The 27,669-nt window shown below is 52.8% G+C and overlaps 9 protein-coding genes and 1 non-coding gene across 10 annotated transcripts; 5 read left to right on the top strand and 5 right to left on the bottom strand.

Moving 5' to 3' along the window:
• Positions 1-558: 558 nt before the first annotated feature.
• J4E93_004204 (uncharacterized protein) lies at positions 559-3,820 on the bottom strand (the record flags this gene model as incomplete). The annotated part of the gene is made up of 2 exons (XM_049342133.1): positions 559-781; positions 840-3,820. 2 exons carry the CDS (start codon positions 3,818-3,820, stop codon positions 559-561), a joined length of 3,204 nt encoding a protein of 1,067 aa, XP_049200285.1.
• A 486-nt stretch (positions 3,821-4,306) lies between these two features.
• Positions 4,307-6,621, bottom strand: J4E93_004205 (uncharacterized protein; the record flags this gene model as incomplete). Its single annotated transcript, XM_049342134.1, has 3 exons — positions 4,307-4,908; positions 4,966-6,263; positions 6,314-6,621. 3 exons carry the CDS (start codon positions 6,619-6,621, stop codon positions 4,307-4,309), a joined length of 2,208 nt encoding a protein of 735 aa, XP_049200286.1.
• A 732-nt stretch (positions 6,622-7,353) lies between these two features.
• On the top strand, positions 7,354-7,474 carry J4E93_004206. The gene has a single exon. It is a non-coding gene; the product is annotated as a tRNA-Ile (tRNA).
• Positions 7,475-7,941: 467 nt separating this feature from the next.
• Positions 7,942-8,805, bottom strand: J4E93_004207 (uncharacterized protein; the record flags this gene model as incomplete). The annotated part of the gene is made up of 1 exon (XM_049342135.1): positions 7,942-8,805. One exon carries the CDS (start codon positions 8,803-8,805, stop codon positions 7,942-7,944), a length of 864 nt encoding a protein of 287 aa, XP_049200287.1.
• Positions 8,806-9,288: 483 nt separating this feature from the next.
• Positions 9,289-14,592, bottom strand: J4E93_004208 (uncharacterized protein; the record flags this gene model as incomplete). The annotated part of the gene is made up of 1 exon (XM_049342136.1): positions 9,289-14,592. One exon carries the CDS (start codon positions 14,590-14,592, stop codon positions 9,289-9,291), a length of 5,304 nt encoding a protein of 1,767 aa, XP_049200288.1.
• Positions 14,593-15,478: 886 nt separating this feature from the next.
• J4E93_004209 (uncharacterized protein) lies at positions 15,479-17,992 on the top strand (the record flags this gene model as incomplete). The annotated part of the gene is made up of 1 exon (XM_049342137.1): positions 15,479-17,992. One exon carries the CDS (start codon positions 15,479-15,481, stop codon positions 17,990-17,992), a length of 2,514 nt encoding a protein of 837 aa, XP_049200289.1.
• Positions 17,993-18,217: 225 nt separating this feature from the next.
• On the bottom strand, positions 18,218-19,432 carry J4E93_004210 (uncharacterized protein; the record flags this gene model as incomplete). Its single annotated transcript, XM_049342138.1, has 1 exon — positions 18,218-19,432. One exon carries the CDS (start codon positions 19,430-19,432, stop codon positions 18,218-18,220), a length of 1,215 nt encoding a protein of 404 aa, XP_049200290.1.
• A 279-nt stretch (positions 19,433-19,711) lies between these two features.
• J4E93_004211 (uncharacterized protein) lies at positions 19,712-21,385 on the top strand (the record flags this gene model as incomplete). Its single annotated transcript, XM_049342139.1, has 1 exon — positions 19,712-21,385. One exon carries the CDS (start codon positions 19,712-19,714, stop codon positions 21,383-21,385), a length of 1,674 nt encoding a protein of 557 aa, XP_049200291.1.
• Positions 21,386-23,755: 2,370 nt separating this feature from the next.
• Positions 23,756-24,341, top strand: J4E93_004212 (uncharacterized protein; the record flags this gene model as incomplete). Its single annotated transcript, XM_049342140.1, has 2 exons — positions 23,756-23,906; positions 23,959-24,341. The coding sequence occupies 2 exons, from the start codon at positions 23,756-23,758 to the stop codon at positions 24,339-24,341; spliced, it is 534 nt and encodes a 177-aa protein (XP_049200292.1).
• Positions 24,342-25,988: 1,647 nt separating this feature from the next.
• Positions 25,989-27,277, top strand: J4E93_004213 (uncharacterized protein; the record flags this gene model as incomplete). Its single annotated transcript, XM_049342141.1, is given in 3 exon segments — positions 25,989-26,012; positions 26,167-26,919; positions 26,939-27,277. 3 exon segments carry the CDS (start codon positions 25,989-25,991, stop codon positions 27,275-27,277), a joined length of 1,116 nt encoding a protein of 371 aa, XP_049200293.1.
• Between the last annotated feature and the right edge of the window lie 392 nt (positions 27,278-27,669).

Below are 27,669 nucleotides of genomic sequence, written 5' to 3' on the forward strand. Positions count from 1 at the left end.
TTATTCAGCGTCCGTTGTGTAAGACCAAGGGGCGTGGTGTTATTGCTTATCCGTCTGTATGAAGACCGTGAGGAGAGGACGAACTATCTGATTCTTATCTGTTATCCGATCACAAGGGGAATATACGGGGAAGGGGTTGAAGAGAAAGCGAGAGAGAAGATGGCACTATCTCCATTTTCCATATTGTTCGTTGTTACGCGTATGATATCCCCCCCATGATTGAATCATTTCGAATCTGTTTCTACTTTTGGCAGATTTGCTGGTTAGCGATTCTTGGGCGCGACTCTTTCAAATCTACACTATTATGCGTATATAATATTATAATCTTCTTGTTCGCTTCGGTCTGGTTTGATAGGGTCGAGTAGAGAGGGTTAGAGGCATACAGATAGTGAGATCATCGGGTCAATTGAAGCAATGGTTAGGTCTACATTTGAGACTGACTGACTGACTACCCTTACTACGTCAAGTACAAAGCACTGAATTTTCCCCAAACTAGATTGTAACGCCAGGGTAAGAACTCCTTTTACCATGCATACGCAGCGTGATATTGCAGATCGATCAAGCCTTCTTGCTAGACTTGTGCTTCTTGCTCTTCTTCGCAGCACCCTCCTTGAACTTCTCGGCTTCCTTGTATGCTTCCTCGACGGCCTCGCCGACTTTCCTCTTCTTCTCGCCTGTCTTGACGGCGACGGTCATGCTGCCTGCTCCGCCCTTTTTGGCCGCGTTGCTGACCGCGCGTTCGGCGTCTTCCCAGTCAGCGGCTCCGGCGCCGATTTCGTATCTGTAGGACAAATATTAGTGATCGTTCGATGTATAACTGTGGAACGTGAAGAACTTACTTGTGTAGAGGTAGAGCATCAATCATGCTCCTTTGCCTCTCCTTGTCCTCAGCCAGGAACTCATCGCCACCCTCCCTGAGCTCCTCCTGCAGATCTTTCTCAAGAGGTATGAACCGGTGGGCATCCTCGGCCGCGTCATCACCAGCGCCGTTCTCTTCGACTTCCATAGCGTCGGGCATGGTTTCTTCGACTGCGCCTTCGACTATGCTGCGGAATGCTGTGGCGGCCTTTCGTACAATCTTGACAAACATGGCCATCAGCTGGCTGGAGTTGAGATTGAGTTCCTTCTCAACGTCGGAGAACTCTTTGCGTTGCAGACCAATGGCGAGGAGTAGTGCAGTTTGAATACCGCTGAGCTTGACTTGGCCCTTGAGACGGCCAGTGAAGTAGAGGGTGGCGATGGGAGGCAGCATGTCGAGGATAACGTGGTAGTCGAGCATGTTGTTCGCGTATGAGTCCAGACGCTTGAGATCGAATGGTGTGAAGAGCGCGTCTAGTTCGGCCTTGCTGATGGGTTTTGCGGCTAAATCGGCGTCTAGCTTGGATCCTGCTGATGCGGACTCTTCTATTGACAGAGAGGTGATGGAAGGGAATGAGCGGAATTGGTAAGAAAGGAGGGAGAGGAAACGCTTCTGGAAATCCTTGGCAAATGCGGCGACCCAGCTACCGTCAGATGAGGTTGTCTCGAGCGAACGCAGCATAATGCATGTGTGTTCTCCAGTGAGATCGTTGGGTGTTTGTCTTAGGTAGACTGGGACGAATGATGCGCGTTTCCAGAACTTGTGAAGTTGTGAAGTAAGGCCATACGATACACCGACATAATCGAGCTTTGGTGACCTCAGCTCCTGTAGTCGGGCAAATAGTGGCGGCATCTCGTTGGCCTCCCGAATCTTGACATTATCCTGTAGGAGCGACGTGTTCTCCAAGTCTTCCTCTGTTACTCTGCGCATCTGTTCCACCTCCTGAGGCTCAGATTCCGACAAGCTGGCGAGCTTGCCATCGTAGAAGTCTACCAGAAGCTGCAACGCCTTTGATCCGTAGCCCATCTTGACGTACTCCGGGTTGGTTGCTATCCGCACAATGCGAGCTCCGGAAAGACTTGCGAAGTTCTCGTCCTGGAACTGCTGCGAAACGATCCAGGGAATGAGATCACCGCCTGCACGCTGTCCTCTGCTCAGACTGTTCATTACACTCTCCCTGCTGATCTGACCTTCGAGCGCCACTTGGATCACACAGAGAGGCTCGGGGAGCTTGTTCTCTTCTGTGGGTCCCGTGAGCACAAAGAGCTGATGGGCGGGCGCATCCGACATGAGCTGGAGATCGTTGGGTGTATTCTTGTAGTGGCTAGCCACGTACAGCGCCATCATCTTCTGAAGGAACTTTTCGGCAGCAGGGTTGTAGGAGAAGAGAGTATCACGGTTGACATGAAGAAGTTGGCATTTGTCAGGGTGTGGGCATCCTTGCGTGTTCGTCCTTCGGGGGAGTGTTGCGTCAAGACATAGAAGATCGTTCATCCATCGCTCCACGGAGTCGCCTTGAGCGTATCGGATGGGTTCTGACAGCGTAATCTCCCGGAGTGATCGGCCGGTCATGGAGGTCTCGTTGCCATCCTTTGTCTCTTTTCCAGTTGAACGATCAACCACATGAGTTGAGCCATTGTTTCCTTTACCGCGCGACTGTTCGCGAAGTTGTTGGATCAGCTTCAACGATAGCGATCGACCCGTTCCTTCGTAACCGTTGATGGTCGATGCCATGAAGACTAGGTAGGGACCCATCAATTTCCGTACGAGGGGCAGAGGGATTGCCGCGGCCTCGTCAATGACCAGCAGCTCTGCTTGTCCCAAGACGTGCGAGTCTTCGGGCCTGATGTATTGGATGACTTGTCGGTGTTGTCGATGTAATTCGATTCGTACGATGGCTTTGTTCTGATCGGGCTGTGTCGATTGCATGATGGTGTAGTCTTGGTGATCTGCGTAGTTTAGCGAATCAAATCCCTTGAGGATAAACTCGAAGAGTGTCTTCAAGTTCTCCGGACTGGGTGATGTGATGTAGATGTTGCTGTATCCATGCGCTACTGCTGCTGCCACTGCAACACCAAGAGCTGCTGACTTTCCTCGTCCACGAGCTGCGGTGAGGGTGACCGTGCTGCGAAGCGTCTTCTCGACGATGGCCTCCACGAATGTCAGAAGAGCCTTGGCCTGGTCTACTGTCTTTGCAAGCTTGACAAGATCTCCTGTGGGAGGCGAGTCTGCCAAAGATTCCTTAATCTCTGCCAGCTCTTTCGCCTTCGGCGTCTTGCCTTCCAGCTCTAGGTCTGGTGGAGGCAGCTGCTTGACATGCTTTCCGCCTGAGATGGGTAGAACATTCAGCTCATCGTCGACGACCAAGCAGCTGTCGCATTTCCCGAGTGACAGCAGGAAGCGCTCGTTAAAGCGCGCTACCACGTCACTATGTGCCTCCGTGCGATACCTCGAGTGGATGTCCATGGACATTGTGTACAACTGCTTCAAGCTGCTCATGCCCTTGAGCAGCAATATGACCAATCCTCCACCCTCGACCGTCTCGATTGTCCTCGCGAGTAGGTTCGGCGTAAGCGCTTCGAAATCCTGTAGGATACACATGCCGTACGTGTTACCCAGAATCTTGTCGGTTTCCTTGTAGTAGACATATCGGATGTTCTGCGTCGAGACGAATAGTTCGAATGGGTCTTCGGTGTCGACATCGCGGATGCCGCGCTTGAGTTCGTTCTTGATCTTCTTCTCGCGCTTCTTGCGGTGACTTGAGAATCCCAGCAGCTTGTTCTTGTATGCCCACAGCACCGACTTGTTCAACTTGACGTCCACGTTCAGCAGAATGTGGTAGAGGTTGACAATGACGTCCTTTTGGCGATCGCCGACAACTACAAAGAAGCTGCGCTTCTTCTCCTGGGCGCCATTGCGAATCAGGGCCGGTATACGGGAGTCGATGGCTTTCTTCGGCATCTTGAGAGCTCCGCAGGCGTCGCCGCCTCTAGTTCGATAGCGGGTGTGGTTTGGGTGGCGCACGCGATCTATCGGCTGATTTCGGGTCGCGGAAGAGTCTCGTTTAGATTGGAGGGCGGTGAATTCTGTTGCCCGTGTTGTGGTGGGTGACGAGCTGCGTGCTAAGGAAAAGTTCGAGCCGTCGCGATGCCCGAGAAAATAATCCAGGATCCTTATCGATAAGAGCAGCCTCACGCTACCTACGCGCTACGATGCGAGCGCGTTGACTTTAACCAAAACTTTGAACACATGCATTCATTTTCATCTGCTTATTGTTCACTCTCAAATGGATCAGTCACTCATAATGGGAGATTCATTGACAAGAATTATGATCGTACAAGCTTCGTATGCCGTTCACGGTCAAGACAACGAAACCATACATATGGCGATCTCGAACCCACCAATGCATAGGGACGTGCTATATGGCAAAAGCTCACTACCGAAACACTACTCAATGGTTCCCGCCTTCCGAGCCTCAGTGTACGTCTTCAATCCCACATGTTTATTGATCCAATCCAACACAACCGTATGCCACATGAGCCCATTCTCCGGCTTCAGCACCCAATGGTTCTCATCCGGGAAGGTCAAGAACTGACTCTCTATCCCTTTGCATTGAAGCACATTGAATGCTGCTAGTCCTTCACTGATGGTGAGCCTGTAATCCAGTTCGGAGTGAATGACCAACTGAGGCGTGGCCCAATTCTCTGTGAACCTGGACGGATCCCACTTGGCCCAGTTCTCGGGGTTATTCCAGAGCGTTCCCTTGATATCGTGGAAGGGGAAGTACAGTTCTTCAGACGCCATCTGTCCCGACATGCTGAATACGCCGTCATGGGTTACTAAAGCTCTGAATTCGCGTCCGAGAGGGTGTCCTTGGATCCAGTTCATCATGTATCCGCCATAGGAGGCGCCGAGGGCAACGGCTCGCTTCGTGTCGACGTAGCTGACATTCTGCTTTATGTAGTCGAAGCCCAACACGAGGTCTTCATACGGCAGACCGCCCCACTGGCCTTGGATCGCATCTGTGAAAGCTTGTCCGTAGGATGTGCCTAGAAATGATGTCAGTATGCATCTACTATACAGTTTTTGGTACGAGGTTCACGTACTTCCTGTAGGGTTTGGGCAAATGACAACGTAGCCTTGCTCTGCGAATACTGCAGGGTTCCAACGCGTACTCCATCCATCCGTCCATGCACCCTGGGGTCCACCGTGGATGAGGTAAGCGAGGGGGTATGTTTGGCTGGACGAAAAGTTGCTGGGCTTTATAACCCAGGCGTGGACGTTGGTACCAGATGCAGCGCCATCCCAATAGATTTCATCGATCTGGTGGCGCGACAGACCAAACATGGACCCAGAGCGAGTATTGGAAGAGATGTACTTGGTTGTCAGATTATCAGGGTCTGAGTCGTATGGCCGATCGTCGATGGGAAGATCGTAGACGGCGGTGTCTTTGCTTTGCGTGCTTAGCGGGACCAGTGAGTAGAGAGAGTTCTCGACCAAGCTGGTGGAAGCCAAGAAAAGATCGCCATTCTTGAGCACCTGTACTGAGCCGATGGTCCCACCCAGAACTAGTAGTGATGGCAGAGGCTCCTTCTCGCCGCCAGGCTTAGGAGGTCCGGCACTGTATAGGTTTCCACGCCCACGTGATTCAGCAGTGAAGTAAAGGCGCCAGTCGTCAGGGCTCCAAGATATTGACTGTGGGCTTCGGTCCCATTTACCCTTGCCGTCTTCAGATCCGTAGAGTAGGGTGACCTCTGAAGGTTTCTTGTAATCGTGGATAATGAAGGGTTGGTTCTTGTCTGACTCGTAGCCATCAGTCTTCATAGAGAGGAAAGCGATCATGCCACGCGAGTTCGACCAGACAGGAGATGTGCTGGCACCCTCGAAGCCTTCGATGGATACATTTTCAATTTGTGGCTGGTCCTTGAAATGAAGATCATCCCAGAATGTTTCAGACGCGGAAACGTAGATGTTGGTCTTCGTGTGTGTCGCAGGGTTCAGGCCAGGATCTTTCGCTGTGAAGACCAGTCCATACTTGGATATGTCGAAGTGATCCTTTCCACCAAAAGGCTCGATCGGCGACTCCAACTCCGTTCCCTTTAGCGCATTTATCAGAGGATATCCAGGGTTGGCACCTGTATCTTGGGACTTCTCCGACTTCTTCAAGATGAACTTACCAAGCCAGATCGCGTTCCGGTTCTCCGTCACGTAATGATCCCAATGGCGAACAAATCCGGACTTGTAAAGCTTGCCTGAGGAGTGCGGCTTCTCGGCCAGCTCAGGGTTGAACAGCGTACCATCTGGCTTCGCCTTACCGACTACAGCGAAACCGAAGGTATCATCACCGAGGGCAAAGATTTTGGCGTCGCTTACTGGGCCATCAATGTGTACAGCAGTATGTTTGCTGAGCGCCGTTTAGCAGTCGCACACTCATTTGGGGAGTATTGTACCTACGTCTTCTCGAAGTTGTATGGGGAGCCAACAACCATCTTCGTGGTGCCATCATCATTCGACTTTAGCAATAATACAGTCTCATCGTCAAGCCACGAAGGCTCGCTGAAGGATGCATCATCTGTCACGAGACTGGTCTGCTGGCTTGCGGCATCCAGAACGCGAATCTCGGATTTCTTTGAATGTTCAGCGAAGCTGTATGTCGAAACCGCGTATATGACTTTTGATGCATCAGAGTTTGGGACACCTCCGGAACGGCGTGGCGCTTCGAGTAGCACCTCGGGCGTGAACTTGGAGGCTCTGATCGTCATACTGGTATTGGCCTCAAGAGAAGGTATCTTTGTAATATGTTAGTCGGGTGCTCAGAATGGATCAATTCTCGTGTTTAGGTTTTAAACCACTGTGTTGAGATATAGGATCGTTCCGTTGGAGACGCTCGGAAGCGGTGTAGATGTAGCTGTACGGATACCACGTATGGCGTAGAGCCGACCATGGGATGCTAGGGAGGAACAAGATCATCAGATCATAAAGCAGATCATTGATTGAAGAGTGCATGCAGCTTTTGCCTTTGGCTAATGTCGAGCATCATACACTCAGAGAAGCAACGACCTCGGACACCCGCCACGTGGATAGAACCTTGGAAGGGTGTCTACGGATCGATGAAGGCTTGAAATCATGACTTACTCAATGGAAGGCTTCTCTCAGGATATGAGTAACGAGTGTATCCGACAGGTGAGTGATGGCGATAGTTGTGAAGCAAGCAACGCGGAAGGGAGCACCGTGGTAGATGTCTCACGGTCCAACTAAGCGGATGTGGTTGGCCGATCCCCTCACGCGGGCGGGCACCAGCCACCCCACCGGCTAGCGGCGTTCTTTGTGTCATCACTCACCGACGTTTGCATTGCCCCGCCTATGATATCTGTGCGATGTACAACAATTCCGATCGATGGGTACCGGCTACATTCAGCTCTCCCACATCAACGTACTGACAGTATATATGTTCCAATTTGAAAAATGTCCAAAAACAAGTCCAGGGACAACAAAGTCCTGTGGCGCAGTGGTAGCGCGCCGTTCTTATAAGATTCGTCAGACTCTTATGACCTCATCTCAGGTTATGCGGATGCCGTGGGTTCGAAGTACGTGATTTCCTGATTACCGTGATTCGATTTCCTATACTAACAGTTCTTCCAGCCCCACCAGGACTAGTGATCTCTCACCTTTTTTTGCCATTTTCCTTGCAGTCTGGTTGTACTTGCGGGCCTTATCTTTTGCTGGCGGGGCTACCCTTGCGTAGTACTGATCTCTACACTTCTAAACACCTGCTACGAACTAGAAAGGAAAGCGCATATGCTGAGCATGCGAAGAGCATTTTACTATTAATCGTAATAGTCAAGCCATCAGCTACTACTCCACACCTGTCCTACTCTCTGTTGACATCGCTATGCATTCTGAGGTTCCGGGGAATGGGGAAGAGGGACATTCATCAAACGTATAGTGACCTGTACATGCATTGCTATCTAGAGTAGGAATACATTTCACTAGAGGAACATACAAACATAGTCGCAATGTCAAAGTGCATGAACACATTGTTCTCTACTGTCAATCTCCGCCTACCAGCGCACCTTCCCCTTTCATCCATCCCAAGCGGGCGCCGACCACTCCATCACCGTGTCCACTCGCTCTACCTCTTTCCTCTGCTGAACGGTTCCTACCCGCTGTACCACCTCTCGATACTCCTCCTCACCCCTCTCAAACAAAACAACCAGCTTCCTCCCACACAACGCAGCCAGCGCCTCTTCCACCCTCTTCTTATCAGGAAAGAGCCGCTTCTTGCCCGTCCAATCCACAACAACTTTCTCCAGTTTATCCAGCATACGTAGCGCTGATCCAACTAGCCCAAATCCACAAGGTGAAATCGTGTGTTCCAGCGCTACAGACTGCGCGGTTGCCCACCCTATCTTCAGCGAGCGGATAGAATGGAGCTGGGCTGGTGACAGGCGGCGTAGAGTAGTGCCGAGGTCCCCCAGGTTGGTGCAGGAGATGGTGTTGTGGTAGAAAGGCAGAAGGTGTGTTTCCAAGTAGAATTGTCGGGATGTGAGGATTGCGGCGAAGGGGTTTCGCGTTGTAGTCTTGGTGTCGTTGATGTCAAGACACATCATCAGTTCATCTATATCCATCTCCTTTGTCTCGTCAATGTCGATATCCATCTCCTCTGTCTCGTCAATATCCATCTCCATCGTCTCTTCTTCCTCTTCCTCCACGAGTGTTTCTCCCTCGAGATCCGCATCAAGGGAGAGGAGTTGAATAACCTCGCCCGTAGTGAACGCAGATTCGTAAATGCGCTTGCGGATATCGCCTGGTAAGTTGAAGAAGGCTGAGTCTGAAGAGTTTTGTATGCCGAGATCTAACATTTCTTGCGTGGCCTGGGCTTTTCTGGTTTTCTGGTTGAGCATCTTGGGGGTGAAGCGGATTTTAGGTTGGGAGTTCAGAGACATGGCGCTTGATGTTGGTGAGGCTGTCCGTGGTACAGGCGTGAAGGCTGGAGTATACAGTAAAAGTTATCGGCAAGAAAGGAGCTGGGAAAGGTTGATGTAGTTGACAGGCTTGTTGATGATCGTGCGAATGTTGCTGGGATACCATTCGTATTATACCAGGCTCATACATACTTCCGCCCAAGTGTACTATGGATGAGATGTCGGAACCTTGGTTCGTGATGGTTGACGACCAATCGAAACATCAGCTTGCCGATGACAAGTCGTAACTCCAACTTTTCCATCGACGCACATGACACCAAGCGAGGAACCAGAATAGAGTATTAGAAATTGGATTGAGAAGAGAAAAGGACGTCGCTATTCTAAAAATCCGCTAAACACACCATGGTATACGCTGCGCCGTCATTATGTACCCTGGGCAAAAAGCCCGAACCAGTCATGTACCCAAATCGTAATCTCATTACCAATCCAATCCCTCCTCACCCATTACTTCCAAATCTGCCACTTCTTTTTCCGCTTCGGTACCACGAAGCTATCCTGGCTCATCTCCTGCTCCTGTCCGCTGAGACTAGCCTCATCGTCATCAGCGCTATCGAAGCTATCTTCATCTTCGTCCTCGTACCTGCCTCCGCCGAGGTACTTTGCACCTACTCCTGCAGTGCCGTTGCGTTGGGGGTAGGCTGGGTATGAAGAGGTGCGGTCGTAACCGCCTCGTTGTGGTTGTGCGGCGTAGTCGGCGCGTTGGACTGGTTTCTCGGTGTACTCTGGGTCAACGACTTGACGCGGTGCCGTGGCGGGATGGGTCTTGCCGTCTCGACCGCCGCTGGAGAAGTAGTCGCCGCCGGCTGTGTCTTGTCGTGCTTGGAGACCTTGTCCGTCTCGCGAGTAGGGCGAGTTCGGTCCGGCGCCGACGATCGCTGGATGTGGTGGGTATGATTCCCTCTTCGCCTTCCTTGGTGTTTGTGCAGGTGTATGAGCGGCCACGTGAGCATCATGCTCCCACTTCTTGTCGTGCGAGTGCTGGTTCAAGATACCACCCATAGATCTTCGCTGCACCTTGGGTTCTATCTCCGGCGAAGGCGCAGGGAGTTGCGACTTGTGAGACGAGTTATAGGTAGGCTGCTTGCGCGTGGAGGCGGAGCGAGATGGCATCGCTGTCGCTTGGGTCGCAGTCTGGGTAGCGGGAGGAGCTACTGGCATGCTGACGTGCCGTTTTGCGGCCACGTTGTCCCAGGCAGCAGCTCTGGACGAGGTACCCGCAGCTGCATCCAAGCTTCTTCGTCCTTGACTTTCTGGAACGAGATCGCGAGGGATTCCGTTCGTTTGGTTCGGAGCTACAGTTGCAGCTGCGTTAGCATGGAAGCCTGAACTTAGACGGTTCTCTCGGGCAGTGGGAACGGGAGCTGCGGGGCCAATGGCAGTGACAGGGGCAGGCTCAGAGCCACGCCTGTTTTGAGACCCCATACTGGGCATGACTATCCGAGGTCCGACCTTGTACCTTTGCTGGATGCGGTCTTCTTCTTCCTCACTAGACATCTCCCCGAGCTCACTTCCGCTTTCGCTACCCGAGATGGAATTTCCGTCATCACCGATCGTCGCTTTGCGCTTGCCACCGAATGAGCCAAAGAAACCACGGGATCTACCCCTTTCTTTCTCGACGACGCCCTCCTCAGGCTCGACATAAGTAAGCGCTGGCACGAGCAGTCTGTACGGCGTGGTGATACCGGCCGGGTCGTGCTGTGATACCTCGACGTTGAGACAGATGTCGAGACCACCCTCAAGGTTGACATATGGGCCGTGGTGTCGCTCGGTCTTCTTGGTCAGTACGCTAGGTCGGCGGTGGAAGGTGGAGGGTCGATCTTGAGACACACTGTGCCGGCTCAAGGTTGGTGTTGTAGTCTCAGACGTGTCAGGACGGGCGACGTCTACTGACGCACGACGACGGAAGAGCGATGTTAGAGAATTGCGTCGCGAACGAGTGGGTCTCTCTGGCTCTGATCGGTCGGGCGAGAATGAAGATTGTGGTTGGTGGTGGCCGATCTGAACTTCATCGGCCGCGGCATACGAAGGGTTGTTGCGATAGGACACAGGTGGTCCGCGGCCTCTTACCGAAGGTCTTCTCTGTTGACCACTGAGTCTTCTAACTAGCTGCCCTGGTGCAAAGTCTGACATCGTTCTTCCCATGCGCGGTCCGTTCGCAGGGGTCGTGGGTGGCGATGGCGTTCCTGGTGGTGAAGATCCTGGCTTGTACTCTCGAATGCTGCACCAGTTTCGGTGTGGTAGCAAATGCGTATTGTTCCTCTTCTTGCCGTCGACGCCGTGAGTGAAGAGGGGGATCATGTCTTCATCTGTTTCTGAATCGAGATGGTGTATCTTGTTGCGCTTGTTGATGATGTCTGCCATCACGTCTGGAGGCGGTGTGTTGACAATGGCGGAAGACACAACATTCGGCATGTATCTGTGATCCTTGTCCTTGGGAATGTTCAGCTTCTTGTTGCTGTAGAATTGTCCGACTGCCGCTAGATGAACATCACCACCAAGTATGGTAACGCGCACAGACTTTGTCGAGGCAATGTGTTGCAGCTCCTTGATGAACCAGTTGCGCTCTTCTTTGTGGTGCTTGGCTGTCCAATGATCGTCTAGGTCATCCAGGATCTCGACGCCTCCATCGAACTTGTTGACGAAGTTGCCTAACATTCCTGCGCGGCCGAGAGCCTTGAGAGGATCCATAAGCCTGCTTGTGAGGATGTTCTCGAGGAAGTTCAGGCGGGGGTAGGCAATGGGTACTCCAAGGAGCACGATCAGGTGCTTAGTCTCACCCTTGATGATCTCATCTTCCAGACGATCGAAGATGATGTCGTAGGAGTCCTCTGTGAGGATTTCGTCACGCTGTCGCTCTGTACGGCAGTCAAGACCAAGGAAGGCAACCTGACGACCGAGTTGCATGAAGACACTTCGAGAGCGCTCCTTGATATACGGGCCAGGGCTCTTTCCAAGTACCCATGACGGTTCGGTCTTGTCGGTTTCGGCGGGTACGGACTGATGTTGGAAGAGCATGTAGTACTTGAAAGCAACGGCACCAACACCGGTGAATACTGGTGTTTGCATGAAGTGATGAGGGTATGATCCGAAGCCGTCAATGATGTCGTGGTCATCCCAGATGTTGACCATTGGGATCTGTGAGTTGGCCATGCCAAACAAACCCTGGGAGAACCACATTGCATACCGATCCAGGTAGAACTGCTCCAGCTCGTTCTGCATCTCTTCAGAGAATGTCTGATGGTGCTTGTGCATGGGGTTTCTGTTTTCCGTCCATTGTCTGAACAGAGTCGTTTGCCTCATTACAGCGTCGTTGTAAATCTGATCACCTCCACCGATCATCACGTGGAATGGGCGGGTTTGGTGCGTATTCAGTACATCGCGCCACATCGGGTCTGGACCACAGAACTCATTCGCTTCAACAGTGGCTGAGAAGCCGTTGCAGCTGTGAAACATAATGTTCATAGACTCTCCCTTGGCTGGGACCCAAAATCCGATGGCAGGACCTTGGTTGATCTTGTAGGCAATGCGTGTCTGAGTACTGCTAAGTTCGACTTCGATGTTGAAGCGCCAGAAGGTCACGCCTCGCTCAGCATACAGGCGTATACCGGGGAAATCACGGACTTTGCCAAGCTTCTCGCCGTCCTTCTTGTGAATGCGGGTCGACTTAGAACCCGATCCGTTCGTTGTGCTTCGAGTCGTGGAGAACAAACCGGTGTCGTCTTCAATGCGCGATAGGTCCTCGTCCTCTGCGAGTTCGTCAACCGGCTTGACGTATAGCGCCTCACCAGTACGCGACACTTTGACTTGGCCTTCGATGGGATCGACGTAGGATGGGTCCAGCTGGTCCTGGCTAATTTCCTCCGGCGGAGGCGGAAGTATGTCCATTGGCTGCTTGAACAATCGCAACGTCGGCGGCTTGGCATACGAAGAAGAGGCGTCAACAGTAACAATCATGATACTGCCTCTCCAGATCTCACGCTCACGTCCGGGAACGCTGCGATCTCTCCGAAGACCGGTGTAGCGTAGGAGCGGTCCACACTTGAGGTATAGTGGTGGATTGAAAGCAGTGTGTGTGGGGGCATCGTCGGCATAGCCATCGTAAGTTGGCTCCGCGTATCCGCCTGAACGTCTTCGTCGAGAGGCCTTGCTCTCTTCCCACCATGCTTTGTTGCCGCTATTGGCTTTGACTGGTGCGTCTAGATCTAGATCATCTGCAGTAAGGAGACCGATCGGTGCACTTCTCCATTCCTCGAGCATAGGAGCGGGTGTGTAGGTCCTTTCCGGCTCGCTGTGATGGCGGGAGTAGCGATGTTTCTTCTCGGGATCGTGTTGCTCTAGGTCCGACTCGGATTCGGAGAACATGACGCTCTTGCGGTTAGTTTGAGGGACAGGCGGGATCGGCGGTATTTGAACGGTCTGGGGAACGGGAGGGATCTTGCGTGGCAGTTGCTGAGTATCATTCTCCCGTGGTGATCCTTTGTAGTCGATGTCGTTTTGCTGCATTTCCATCTGTGCAGCGATGAATCCTCGGCTGTCTCTTTTCCCCTGGCCCCTCTTGCTCTCCGAACGAGATACATCGGAGGGTGTCGAAGTGTCGCGGACACCTACCAGGCCAAGTCCCGCGGGGTTGGCTACGGCCTTTCTGGGTACGTTCTGTGACGGAAGCATGCTCCGATCGCTGTAGCTGCCAGATTTTCGTGAACCCGCTGGTTCCTTTCCCTTCAAGCTGCTTCCTCGCGGTATGGCAGCATCAGTATGCGGTACCGGCTGGTAGGCCATGGGAACGACCTGCGCCTTTTGCATAGGCACATGCTGAACGGACTGAACTGCTCCACCTTGCGCGTCCGAGGGGTGCCATGGGTCGCTAAGGTCATAGGCATAGCCGTCGTCTGATTCCAGGTCACTCATGGGCGGCGACATGGGTGGGGACATTGGCGGCGACATGGCTTTGTCCTGGAACGGCATGGATACCTGGCGCTTGCCACTGTTGGTCGGGGCAGAAGCGCTTGATGACTTCTCCGGTATGGGCACAGACACGACACGTTGCTTTTGCGCAGCTTCTCGCGCTCTTCTTTCCCGCATCTCCGCCTCAGCCTTCTCTTGCGCAGCCAATTCTGCCTCGAGTATTCGTGCCCTTCTCTCTTCTTTGCTGATATCGTCTAGCTTCCCCTCCAACTTTTGCAGGGGCGATCGGTCGGGCACAGAGGGTCTGCGCTGAGAGCCGCGTCGCTGGACGGTCCCCGCCAGTGGTTCGGCCGGCGCATAGGGTGGTGACCGTAGCTCGTACAGTCTGTTGGCAGCTGTCTGGATAGTTGCCTGCTGTCTGCTCGGGTTCAATTGGATGGCTGGGTCGCGCGATCGGCCAGAGCTTGAGCGCGCGGGCACTTTGACCCCTCTGGCATACGGGTCTCTGTATGAGGAGGGTGGCGCACGGGGTACTTCTGGGGCAGCTGGCACAGATTCGCTCGTTGCGCCTGTCGTTGGGGGCGGTATGTGTCTGCTCTGCCGCCGCCTATGCCCGCTGCCAATGGTGACATTGCCGTTCAAGGGCACAGTTGCGACCGGGCGCGCAGTGTTACTGGGTACGGTATTCGACATGTCGGGCTCTGTTGGGGATGCGCCTGTGGGTTGCGCATCGGCTGGGCGGCGGTAGGATTTGCGCTTCTGGGGATTGCTGTCTGGAACTTCAAGTAGAGTAGGATTGACGGCCCGCGATGCAAAGGAGCCGCTGTTCCTATTGTTTTCCATGATGCGACGAGATCATGGGATCGGTAATGGTTGTAGTGAAGCAAGCGGGGCGTACCACCGTCCTGTGGGAGATGGGACGAAACTAGGTCGGGCGCATCTACGTAGCTAGGTTACACTATCACATCCGGTCTTAGATACACGTCTCAATTGCAGTCCTCGGTGGTGGTAGCTACCTAAGAATGTCGGGTGCGGAGATGCGGCGGAGGTGTGCTGGGGTGCAATGTGCGGTAGCGATGATGGACGGCGCAATGACAACGATGTGTCGCGGGAAAATCGAGAGATGCTAAGTGCAAGGACATAGGAAGAGCGGTACGGATGCAGGGTCGGGGCAGTTATCCATGGCCAGCGCATATCACAGAATGGTGGTGGCGGGCGCGGTAGAGGAGGCTGGGGCTCGAGCTGGACGGCAAGATCTTGGACAGACAGGCATCCTCCACACGGCGCCCGGCAAGGCAAGGGCGACGGCCACTAGCGCCACAAGGGGAAGGCGTCCCGGGGGTCCCAATACAGGCACCTTGCATGCGAAGAAGCCAGAGAAGTGTCAAACATCAACGTTTCAGTCGCCGACTTCCTCGACGTGACGCCCCAGGTGCTTTCTTCCTCCTCTTTCACACCACGCCTGTATTGTTCCCCCCGGCGCACTGCACTCGGCGCGCGCATAGGCATTCGGTCCATCTAATACCCTGTCGTCGTAATCAGTCTCCTCAATAAGCTCAATACCGACGACCCTCTCGACTCGCCGCCACGGTATCCTCACCACCCACCTACGCATACCTAGATACTCTTTCCGCACGCGGCACGGCCGCCTGCTACCACGCTCACCCTACGACCTACACGATACATGACCGCAGCCGGCTGCACATAATACCCTCTCGGCGCCTCCGCCATGCGCATTCACTTTTGGAGCCTGCTGACGGCAGCCACACTTGCTACGGCGGGAAGGCACCTCCCACCCCGCAACTACTCGAGCCACGACTACTACGCCATCCACATCTCCCCTTCCGCATCGCCCTCAGACCTCGCCGCGCACCTCGGCCTGACCTACGAGGGCCCCTTCGGCACACTCGAAGACCACCATGTCTTCAAGGCCCCCAAGCACGAGAACGACATTGTAGACGACGCACAACAAGAACTCAAGAGGCGGCGGCGGAAACGGGAAGTCGGCCCCGAGTACCACCCTCTCGACAGCGTCCACTTCACCCAAAAGCAAAAGATCAAGGCGCGGCACTGGAAGCGCAGCGTCATCCCAGAACTGCCAGAACGGGGGCCCCCTGTTACGGATGCCATCAAAGCTCAGCGGGAAGTAGCGAGCCAGCTGCAAATCAAGGACCCCATCTTCGAAGAGCAATGGCACATCTTTAATGTCAAGACGCCCGGCAACGACATCAACGTCACCGGTGTGTGGCTGCAGAACATCACCGGCGAAGGTGTTACCGCATGCGTTGTGGACGATGGCCTGGACTACACCAGCAACGACCTCAAGGACAACTTCTTCGCTGCAGGCTCCCACGACTACAACGACCACGAAGACCTACCTACCCCGAAGCTCTCCGACGACCGCCACGGCACACGATGCGCGGGAGAAATCGCCGCCGGAAGGAACGACGCCTGCGGTGTCGGACTTGCCTACGACGCGAAGATATCAGGTGTGCGCATCCTGTCGGGCGACATTACAGATCTCGACGAGGCACTCGCGATAAACTTCGAGATGCAGCAGAACGACATCTACTCGTGCTCGTGGGGTCCACCTGACGATGGTAAGACCATGCAAGCTCCAGGCATCCTCATCGAGAAGGCCATGGTCACTGCTGTTCAGAAGGGCCGCGGCGGAAAGGGATCCATCTACGTTTTCGCGGCAGGCAATGGTGCTGCGAGCGACGACAACTGCAACTTCGACGGTTACACCAACAGCATCTACAGTATCACTGTCGGCGCCATCGACCAAAACAACGGCCACCCATACTACTCCGAAGCCTGCTCCGCACAGTTGGTTGTAACATACAGCAGCGGCGGCGGCGATGCCATCCACACAACAGACGTTGGCGCAAATAAATGCACCAGCCAGCACGGAGGCACATCGGCTGCCGGACCCATTGGTGTAGGCGTATTCGCTCTTGCGCTCCAGGCCCGTCCTGAGTTGACATGGCGCGACATGCAATGGCTCGCCGTCATGACCGCTGTTCCCTTCGATACACCCAGCGACTGGACCAAGACCTCAATCGATCGCATGTTCAGCCATCAATTCGGATACGGAAAGCTCGATGCCTACGCCATTGTAGAGAAGGCAAAGGAGTGGGAGCTCGTCAAGCCCCAAGCATGGTTCTATTCGCCCTGGATGCACGTAAAGAAGGCGATTCCTGAAGGCAATCAGGGCCTTGCTAGTGTCTTTGAAGTCAAGGAAGACATGCTCAAGAAGGCCAACTTTGCTCGTGTTGAGCATATCACGCTCACCATGAACGTAGAGCACGAGCGCCGCGGCGACCTCAGTGTTGAACTCCGATCTCCAAGCGGCATGGTTTCGCACCTCTCCACCGCACGCCGCGACGACGAAGCGCCATACGGCTACATCGACTGGACCTTCATGTCCGTCGCCCACTGGGGCGAGAACGCCATTGGCAACTGGACCGTCATAGTCAAAGACGTCAAATCCGGCAACATGAAGACAGGCACATTTACCGACTGGAAGCTCCGCCTCTGGGGTGAATGCATCGACGCCTCCAAAGCCAAACTCCGCCCCATCCCCGACGAGCACGACGACGACGATCACGACAAGATTGATGATCATCCGGCGCATACCACCAGTATCACCATACCCAGTGGTACCTCACCTACCATGACATCCATCCCCGATGACCACCCCGACCGTCCCGTGAACCAGAAGCCCTCTCAGACACCAGCTAACAGTGGTGTGCAGACGACGACTCCGGCGACTGCGAGTGCCAGTGCCACGGCGTCTGCTGATCCATCTGAGAACTTCCTACCTAACCCCTTCCCCACCTTTGGCGTGTCGAAGCGCACCCAAATCTGGATATACGGCGCTCTCGCCCTGATTATTGTTTTCATGGCTGGTCTCGGCATCTATTTCTTCATTGCTAGGCGCAAGCGCATGAAGGACTCGCGCGACGCGTACGAGTTTGAGGTTCTGGACGACAACGAGGCTGGAGATGAGGCGGGTTTGCTTTCTGGTGCTGCAGGCAGGAAGAAGCGCGCGAAGAGGGGTGGAGAGCTGTATGATGCTTTTGCTGGCGAGTCTGATGAGGACCTGCTGAGCGATGATGAGGGTAGCGAGGGCCCGTATCGGGACCAGGATAGGTTCAACGAGAAGTATGCTCAGGGTCAGGATGAGGAGAGCGATGAGGACAGTGGTAGTGAAGCGAGCTCGGCGGGTAAGAGGCAGTAGGAACGTCTCCAGCTTTAGCATCAGCTTTTTTGTACAGTGGTTTTATGCGAATCAGATCATTGGGCGGCGTCTCTTCTTTGCTTAGACACGTATTAACATGGCTGTCTCAGTGACGCCCACATGAAGTACACGCACAAAACTATGGTGTTATCATACCAAGATAGATCATGAGAAATTGGGGGTATCATATTTGCGCGCATAACTTTTTCCCAGACTGAAGAAACTCTAAGCAACTTTCCTTCCAACATTGCCTACTCCCCTGCCTACGACACTAACGACGATTTCCTCTCTCTCGCCTCCTGCCTCCCTGAAGCCCCATGCGCTGCCGCCGAAGACCTTGGAGTCCCGCGCGAGTTGTATAATCTCCTCGCTGCCCAGTATATCCTTGCCCAGCGCCACTCTGCCCACATCCTCACTACCCATAGCCATGAGCATGAGCACCGTAGGCGCCGCAACGTTCTCCACACACCCTCCCTGCGATATCTTCTCGAGCAGCTGGTATGCGCATTGCTTGCCGATTTCGTCTGCGGGCACACCACCGTCGGGTGGTGAGCATACGTCTGCGGAGTATATACATCCCGTGCTGGTTTCCGCAACGAGACTGATTCCGAAACCCACGGCGCCTTTTACTTTGCCGCTGGAGTGGCCTTTGGCGTTTGTGGGTATTAAGGGCGCAGCGCTGGCGTCGGAGAAGATGTACGTGTCTGGGACGAATTTGTTGAGGATGCCTCGCGCGGTGAATGTCATGCGCTCGTTGTTGCTCTTGGGGACTTCGACGCAGTAGGCTACACCTCTTATCTTCTTGACTCGTCCGGGATTTAGCAGGTGCAGTGTTTTGGGCAGGCGGACTTGGTGGTTGAAAACGAGTTGTACCTCACCACCTGCGCCCTTGCCTCCTGCGGGCGCGGAAGAGCGCTTGAGAATGCGCAGCTCGATATTTCGTTCGATAGCGAAGTTTTTGTACAGTGGGAGGATCGCGGTGCGTACGGTGTCGGCGGAGACGTCGCCGGCGATTGTGGAAGCTGTCACGCAGCCTTCGCCGTGGAAGACGACGTTCATGTTTCCTTTGCTGAAGGGTGCGAGAACGCAGAGTGGGATCAACCACCAGCTTACACCCCTCTTTCTGCACTCGGCTGGTATCTCGTGTCTGATTACGCCGCCGCTGGCTCCTAGGCCCTCGGCACTGCCGGTGATGAGACCCGGTCTGTAGACTAATGTCGTACCCGTCATGCTGAACTGAACCTGCGAGCCGTTCGTCACCGAATCGAGCAGCCGAATGAAGTTCGTCTCATGGCGTGTTAGACCGGGTGTTGTGGAGGAAGAGCGAATTTGCGAGATGCGAACGGGTCGGCCGGTGAGGGTTGCGAGAAGGAGGCGCGAGATCATGTGCCGATGACCGGTGAAGTTCAAGGGCTGCTGAAGCGCTTCGTCTAGAGCCATCGTGAGGATATGCTGGGGGTTTCGGTGTTGTTTGAGAGGGTTTGCGACCGCGTTGGCAAGTTCTGGTAACTTTTTTTGGCGGAGCTCGGGCGTTATCGATAAGACGGACTAGCGCGAACGCGGTGTTCGCGTTGTGGGTGGAACGCCGGAAGGCGCGTTGCTGCATGAGCTCGAGTCCGTCTCGGGAAGACTATACATTCGCGCGCGCCGACATCGCATTACCTCGAAGACGCATTGTATCTTTTTCTTTCGTTTGGTTTCCTTCATTCATGCGCGGCAATGGTGTACCTGACGAAGCAGGCGCCGAAATTGTTAAGAAACATTGGTGGAAAGCGGCATGCCAGCGAGGACGACCACGAAGAGCCGACGCCCAAGAGACAGGCGAAAGACGACACTCCACCTACAAATCAGCAGGACGATATCGATATCAATGCCGAGCCCGTGTCCTCCGACGATGAATCGCATCTTCCCCCACCTCAACCGGTCCAACCCGCGAAACCCGCTATACCTACATCGAAGACGAACGAGAATACAACCCTGAGAAGACCTCAGAAGAAGCCTGCCAGAAGTAAGATTGGAATAATACGTGCGCCTATGAGTGGGACGTATCAGAGTGGTCAAGCGCATAAAGCCACGACGATATTCGACGATTCCAAAGAAAACACACCTGCGTCGTCTGCAGGATCAGCCAACGATGGCCCGATTAGTTGGGGTATGGAACACACTTCCCAAAAGAGTAGCAAGAGCAGCAAGGGCTATGGTTCGAATTTCAGGAACATACACGCAGCACCACCTGCGAAAAAGTTTGGGAAAGCAGCCCCAAGGACTGGTGCGCAAACCTTTGGAACGAAGAATCAATCGCGGATTGGCGCATCGCAAGCTGGTCACGATAGCGATGCCAGTTCCATTAGTCTAGACGACGAAGAGCTCTTGCCGCTGCCAAAAGACTGCGACAGACCACAAAAGAATATTGATGGGCTGCGTAGACCGACGAAGAAGAAGACGAAAGACACAAGACCCGAAGGCGGCGACGCTACACCCAAGATACTCGAAGACGAAGAGCTGGAAAAGGAACTAGGAATCACTCCATTGAGCCCCAAGTCACTAAAGAAAGCAGAAAAGGCGGCCAGAACCGCCCAACTCCTTGGTCAGCTCAACAGCTGGAAGGAAAACCAGGAACCACCTTCCTCACAGCCAGATTCCAGCGCACCACAAGAAGCCCTCGACGACATTAGCAGCTACATCGGGAAGCTTCCCGACGTAGAGGAAGAAGGCTCACGATGCACACTATGTTCAGAGCCAGTCGAGCAGGACGAATACTGGAGCTTCTGGAAAGGCAAGGATAAGACTGTGAAGAACAAGTCTGCGTTCTGCCATGCGCACAAGAAGAAGTCGGCACAGAAGGAATACACACAAAGAGGGTACCCGGATATTGACTGGAAAGCACTTCCCAGACGAATACGCAGGAGCAAGGCGACTTTGTTACAAATACTCAACAATGACCGGTCCAGTATACACAGAGATCGCTACGAACCGCTGGCATTGACTGGAAAGGCGGCTGCCGTACCTTCAAGACGAACAGATCTGGCAGAAGATGTACAAGAGGAACTGGAGTCGTACGCGCTTGACGAGAAGGCCGCTTACCCAGGTTACTATGGTCCTCACGGCCGTCGCGTCATCACAGAGAGCGTCATGGATACTCTCAAGGTCGAGATGAAGAACTGCAAGGATCGCGTCGTCCAAGCATCCGGTATCGCGGCCTTTGTACAAGCTGTCATGGTGCCCGAGGCGGCGATTCTGCTCATCATGGACGACTGTTCAGTGGGCAGGGAAGAGGCGGATGAGATCAGGGAGAAGACGTATGATATGGGTCTCCTGCTGAACGAGGAGATTGAAGACGTGCTTGAAAGACAGGATGACAGTGATGACGAGAACGAGTATCAGTACAAGTGATGGAGCAAGCAATTGCGGGTGTTTATTAGGTTTGTCACGGTCGTTGTTTCTTGGGCATCGGCCACATTCTTCTGCGTTTTCTCGGTTATTGGCTTCGGTCACATATCGTCGCGTATATTGATACCCAAATACTATTTCTACGCCCCTTTCATTGTGTGTGGTTCTTTTGACTGCTTCTCGATAGTAAACATTTGCTCGCTACATGTTGACTTTGTTATCTCAGCAGTCTACCTCAATTATCGGTACAGTATACGAACCCATATGCTCCGCTCATAGACTGGACTATCATCCTATCGTATTCCTCAAGCCTTTCTGAGATCACGCAAACGGACCCCTCTTGGCACTACGTCTATATAAAACAGCACTCACCTGCCTATGGACCTTATTCCCATGTACTGCTTTTGCATTCTTCCAAAAATCAACCTGTCCAGCCTATGTTGGCTGGCCTCGAAAACTCACTCATTCAAGTCGATGTCCACGTCCTTTTCCGCTGTTCAAAACGCACCCGGAAAGCTTTCATGTGCATACATCTCCAAAAAGACCGTTGAATCTGGCCATGATCTGTGGATTTCGGACCCCTCGATCGATCCAAAAACGTTCTCAACCTCGACATGTCCGCCGTCGTGACCCTGGCTCACGATATTTAAGTCCCTGTCGCCTCTTCTCTCCATTGTTCTTGCAAGAACACGAAAAGCCTTCTGTTTTACCAAAACAACTGAGAGATATGATCATGACATTCTCCAAAACGCCGCCTCCAAGACATGATGTCTGTTCCTCGCTCTTTCCCTTCGCCGGGGACTTTTCGAAAACCAACTGCGACGCACCTGTATGTTTTAAAACATCTTTAAGAAAATCTCATGATGCGTTCGATCCATCAGGTTACACCGAATACAGTCTTCTACTCCCAGTCTCTTCATTCCACCAAAACGACGAGGGCTGCAGCATATGCGATCCCACATTCTCAAAAAGTACAGCCAATCTCGATATGGCCATGCTTTTACTCCTCATGATATCCATGTGAACCAAAAAGGAAAGGTGCAGAATTCATGATCGGGCGGTTGCGTCGGCTTCCGCTGTACATCGCTGAGAATAAAAGATCACCATCCACTTCACCATGGCGTCGCTCTGTGCTAGTCCAGATGGGTATAAATATCACGTCTGGCACACTTGCCTTCATTCTTCCATTATCCTACCTTTTATACCAAAATGAAAAGCTTGAGAGTATGGGACATGACTTATTTCGAAAAAAAGATAGCGCTCAATGTCATGTCTTTCGCTGTCTGCCTGCCGCGAACTACCACAGTCGAAAAGCTTACGAAGTCATGTTTGGAGAACTGTTCTTCAAAAGCCCCAACGCATACAACATGGGCGCCTCTGGATCTTTGAGCTTGTTGTCCAAGATGCTCGCTGCATCCCGTTCGTATCAAGAAAAACCTGGGGAAATTCACCTTTACCAAAACTTGCAGTCGAAGTAGACATGACGGCTTTCTTCTCCAAAATCCGAGCATAATGTTTCATGCCAGATACATCACTTTTGGAAACGTCAAAGACGCGCAGCAGAGCACCTAGTATTTCAAACACTATACTTTAGAGTTGCGCTGAGGGCAAGCCTCTGCCGTATATATAGCTCCAACCTCTACTCCACTTCTATTCTCTTCTATTCTTCATCTCCCTCCCTATTTTTTCTAAAAATGTTAGCCGCACACGTCCATGGTCTGTTCTGAGAATCGCGGTGCAGATGTTTCGTGATCAATCTGTGAACACAGAGTACGTTTCCAAAACACTCGGCGATTAGCCTGATGGAGTTGGAGATGACAACCTCGATACACACGAAAACTTCTTCATGCCATGACTATGATACGGGTGATTGAGTAGCGGCTGGAAACTAAGCGAACGGACTGGGTCAGGGCGATAGCAAATAGGCGCGTATGAGATCTTGTCACATGTCTTTTCGATACCACGATTTTGTACCAAAAGCCACCTTTGGTGCTACTAGAAGTGGCAAAACTTGTGTGAAATTGTCTGAAGAATATTTGAGGGCAGGAGGATATATGGACTCAGGAAGTGTGTAATTATTGGGGTTCAATAGTATGTAGTCGCCACGCATTCTAGCTACTCCGAAGCAAGATCATCGCAACAGTCTTTCGGGAGAGCACATTTCGAGCAGGATTTACACCAAGCCTTGCGATAGTTCACCCCGCGCGCCACAGGTGAGAGGGCTCAGCACGTGGGAGATACCTGGGTGCCCACTTATATAAAGTGAAGGTGAGAGCGAGATTTCAACTTCTGATTCTACACTCTTCTACAACACAACACACCAATACACCAAATACTACAAGCGCCACCAAGACCATTCAGTCCAACATCATCATGGCATCCCCCAGCTCTTCCGCCGAGATCTGGCTTGTAGAAGTGACTACTGTCCCCCGTCAGCTGTCCCCCGAGGTCCAGGCCAAGGTGGCCCGCCTCCAGGCAGACACTCGCGAACTGGTGGCCGAGAGAGACAGGTTTGCAGCCATCAGTAAGTACTGAAGAAACAAATGTTATGAATTCGGAGCTGATTGATCATCTAGACGCGCCCTTCCTTGCCGCCGGCGGTGATCCGGACAACCTCCCAAACCCATGGCGCCTCACACCAGCACGCCTGGACAACCTCCTCCGACTCTACTACGGCCTCAAGCCTCACGATCGTTCGTTTGACGGTATACCCTTCGTTCAGTACTTCGGCAGCGTCAACGGCATTGCCAACGGGGTACCTATCGGCACCCGCGTCACGTCATTCAACATCCATACTCAAGTCACCAACCTCAACGAGATCTGGCGTATGATCGAGTGCATCCAAGACTCCGAGTTGTTCGGTGAAGGTGGCATGGGCCTCCCCGCTCACAGCGAGGGAGAGCTCACGTACAACATAATCGTCAAGATGACTGGAGCTCGAGCTTCAGCTTCAGCTTAGATGGGTGGACATACCAAGACCCGAGGTAAGTTCTGGCTGTACGAAATACATGTGAGACATATACTGACTTGGTATCCCTACCTCCGCAGGTATCTGAAGGTTTCTAAGCTCATGGATGGAGATTGAGATAGTTATGGCGATCTCAGGAAACACGAAAACTTCCTCGCGACACATCTATGGCTTGGGTGAGTGGAAATGGATAAACGGTAGCTCAGTGGAACCAAGAACCCTTTGTGCGCAGCTCGTCCAGGCGTCTACATTGATTCAAGCGGGCTACATCCAGATACTTATGATAGCTCATGTATGACTTCAAGGGCGGGCTGCCTTTCAGGCTCTCGTTCAAAAAATTCTTGTAGTTTCCAGAGCTATGTTTTGTGACCGAAAAGTCCTTTGTGGAAAACTTTGTATACCTCAAAGCGGTTCCAGAAGTTTGAGTTCTTCATGAGTTAGTATCTTTTGGCCTCCACAGGTTCTCGAAATCTAGCCGTCTCCATGACGCGAGCCACCTCTGGGAGGGCTACGAGCGGTATCTCGCATCAGTATTCCGAGGTCACGGTCACTCATAACTCGCGAAGCCTCTCCCACCATCAAGTATAGAGAGGTAAATAAACTGGGCTTCGTACACAGCCTTAGTGCGAATATGGGCGATGTCTCCGAGCCCGGGGAATGTTAGAATCTGCTCATGTTTGTATCAATAAATGGGAGTTGCCTGAGAGGTCGATAAGCCTCACGCCATCTCGAAGGACCAGCAACGTCAAAGTTACCGCGATGCGGCGCACCAATAGGGCGTAGTCTCTAGCGTGATACGGGAACATGAATCAGCCGCAAGTGAGTCTTTGTGATGTTCAACTTGGCAGTGATAGTCTCTCCTTCCGTAATCTGCTCTTGCTCTTCCAACGCTACCCGGTCGTGTACGGTGGGAGGGGTCGCCATGAGTGCAACATAATCACAGATGTTCCGATCAGCTGGCGTGTTCAGGTCCCGCCAGACTTGATTCGACACCCAGATCTCATCCCGATCTTTGCCGGTTTTGTCGTCCATGTAGACGCTTGCGCATTGTCGAGGCTGTTCCAAGGTTGTAAGGAGCGATCACATGATGGGTAGGTGCTCCTGGGCTAGTGCTAGTCTATACTAGGTAGTCAGGTATCTCCACATGATTCAATTCATCACTTCGACACTCAACAGAGGCTCCACACATATCCCGTTCCATCATCAAGACCCTTAACGGAAGTCGCGCATCAACTTGTTCAGATTCATCGCTACCACTTTGAGATATGACGCACAGTCCGGCGTTCCACTTTCCCTCATCCGATCCATGGCACGCTCTTGCCGCACGAACCACGCAGCACAATTCAACAGTCATTTCTGGCCTGATTCGCCCCGTACGTCAGCATAGCCTCCACCAATTCCCAGCGTCCATCCTGTAGCTGTACCACGGTTCTACAAGCGTCTGCCCCACTACAGCACACAATGTCCAAGTACAAAAGGCCTACCTTGATGGACCTTTGCCTCCGCCCTAGGCACTCACCAAGAACGAGTTCGCTGGATTTCCATTGTTTCACGCTATCTACAACCAAGAATCCACAAGCTCAAAGCCAAACCGACTGCCGAACTCCACCTCCACTTGTCGTACGCGAGACACCAAACATGGACATTAGATGGACCTACCGTGTCGGTGCGCCTTGTTGGTTTCCAGCAGCTGAACTGATTCATCACGCCTGAGTTAACCGTACCTCCCTTCGATAATATAAGAGCCCAATGGATACCAGAGTGGAGCGACGGCGTATTTCGACAAAGCGTAGCCCGCATTCTTCACGACGCCCAGGTCCGGGTTCTTGGCTACGACCTCGTAAAGCGCGTCCGACCCGGCCAGACCCCATCCCTGACGCCTCTCACGCTACTAGTCACCTCGGAAGTTTCTGTGGATGGACAATACTCGGCCTGGAAGGTCGCGGTGAGTGATCTCAGATTACTCTTCGACAAGGCCAATCGCGAGGACATTACGGTTGAAATTACAGACATCAAAACAGCAGACGGAGTACCATCAGCGCCGCTCACAGATTGCGCGGCAAAGCTTGTCGCAGCATGGGAGTGCTATCGGCCAGCTCTCCTTGAAGATATCCAGGAACAACAGTGGCTCACCGCCGACATCGTCCTCCGTGAAATCGGAGAATTGCTTCCCATACGCGCCCCTACTCTCCTCATCACCGCACAAGATGCCGACTCAGCCATATGGTGGGACAAAATCCTACCTCATATACGTCAACAACTCCCCCAGACAATGGAGGTCAACCTCCTTTACGCACCACACCTGGCCATGCAGACATCTGGAGACGAGGAAGAAGCAGAGAACCCGTATGTACGCCCTTCCATGTATTCTACAATGCAGGACTACGACGCCATCGTAGAGATGGGAGCCAGTATTGGCGTAGAGCAGCCGGACAACAGCGGAACAGTGGGCGCTGTCATCGTACTCAAGGATGCGGCGGGCAATGAGACAAATTGCGCCCTGACCAATCACCACGTCGTTGCGACACACGATCCAAAGAGTGTCATCAACAGCGGTATGTTGCTGGACGTACGGACACATCAACCAGATTGGCTCATTCTTGATACTACGACATGACTCTACTTCTATTGTACCGGTAGACATGGAGCAGCAATTTGGAATGACAGACGGTATCATGCTGGCTTTCGGCGTCATGCATGACCGCAAAGGAGAAGAGTTCATGAGGGCCGGCGACTCTGGCAGTTGCGTACTACTGAACGAACGCAATAATAGGAAAGCAACGATTCTTGGTCTACTCTATACCTTCAACGAGCATACGCGCGTTTCTTACATGATCCCGTTTGACTTAGTCATAGAGGATATAGAGCAGGTGACAGATCAGAAAGTGGTGAAGCCTGAGTTTGTTGAATACGATGCAAGGACCTAGGTGCACTTTGAGAGAGGACAGCGCATAGTCATGGTGTTTATTGCGCACCAGTTTATAGATCAACGTAGCTCTCTACAATCAGTTTACAGAAAGCAATGAAATGTCGAAATTATTAGACAATGATTCCCATGAGACTAGTAAAGCGTGTCCATTCGTGTAGCCATTCGTCAACACTGGTATTGCGGTGCTTCAGCGATGCATAGAAAGCTTGTATATTGCTAAACCCCAATGGACAAGAATTGTGTTCATTCATAGAGACCAACTTTCCATCCTCGCTCCATGCCGAATCATTCGAGTACCTCATACAAGGAAAAGGCTGAAGAGGTCTGCAGCCTACATTGAGATAAAAACATGCAAAGTAGGTAACCCAACATCAACGTAGGCCCCAGGGT

The sequence above is a fragment of the Alternaria ventricosa genome (genome assembly GCF_023758065.1).
Source record: "Alternaria ventricosa strain BMP 2768 chromosome Unknown scaffold_6, whole genome shotgun sequence".
NCBI classification, from domain to species: domain Eukaryota; kingdom Fungi; phylum Ascomycota; class Dothideomycetes; order Pleosporales; family Pleosporaceae; genus Alternaria; species Alternaria ventricosa.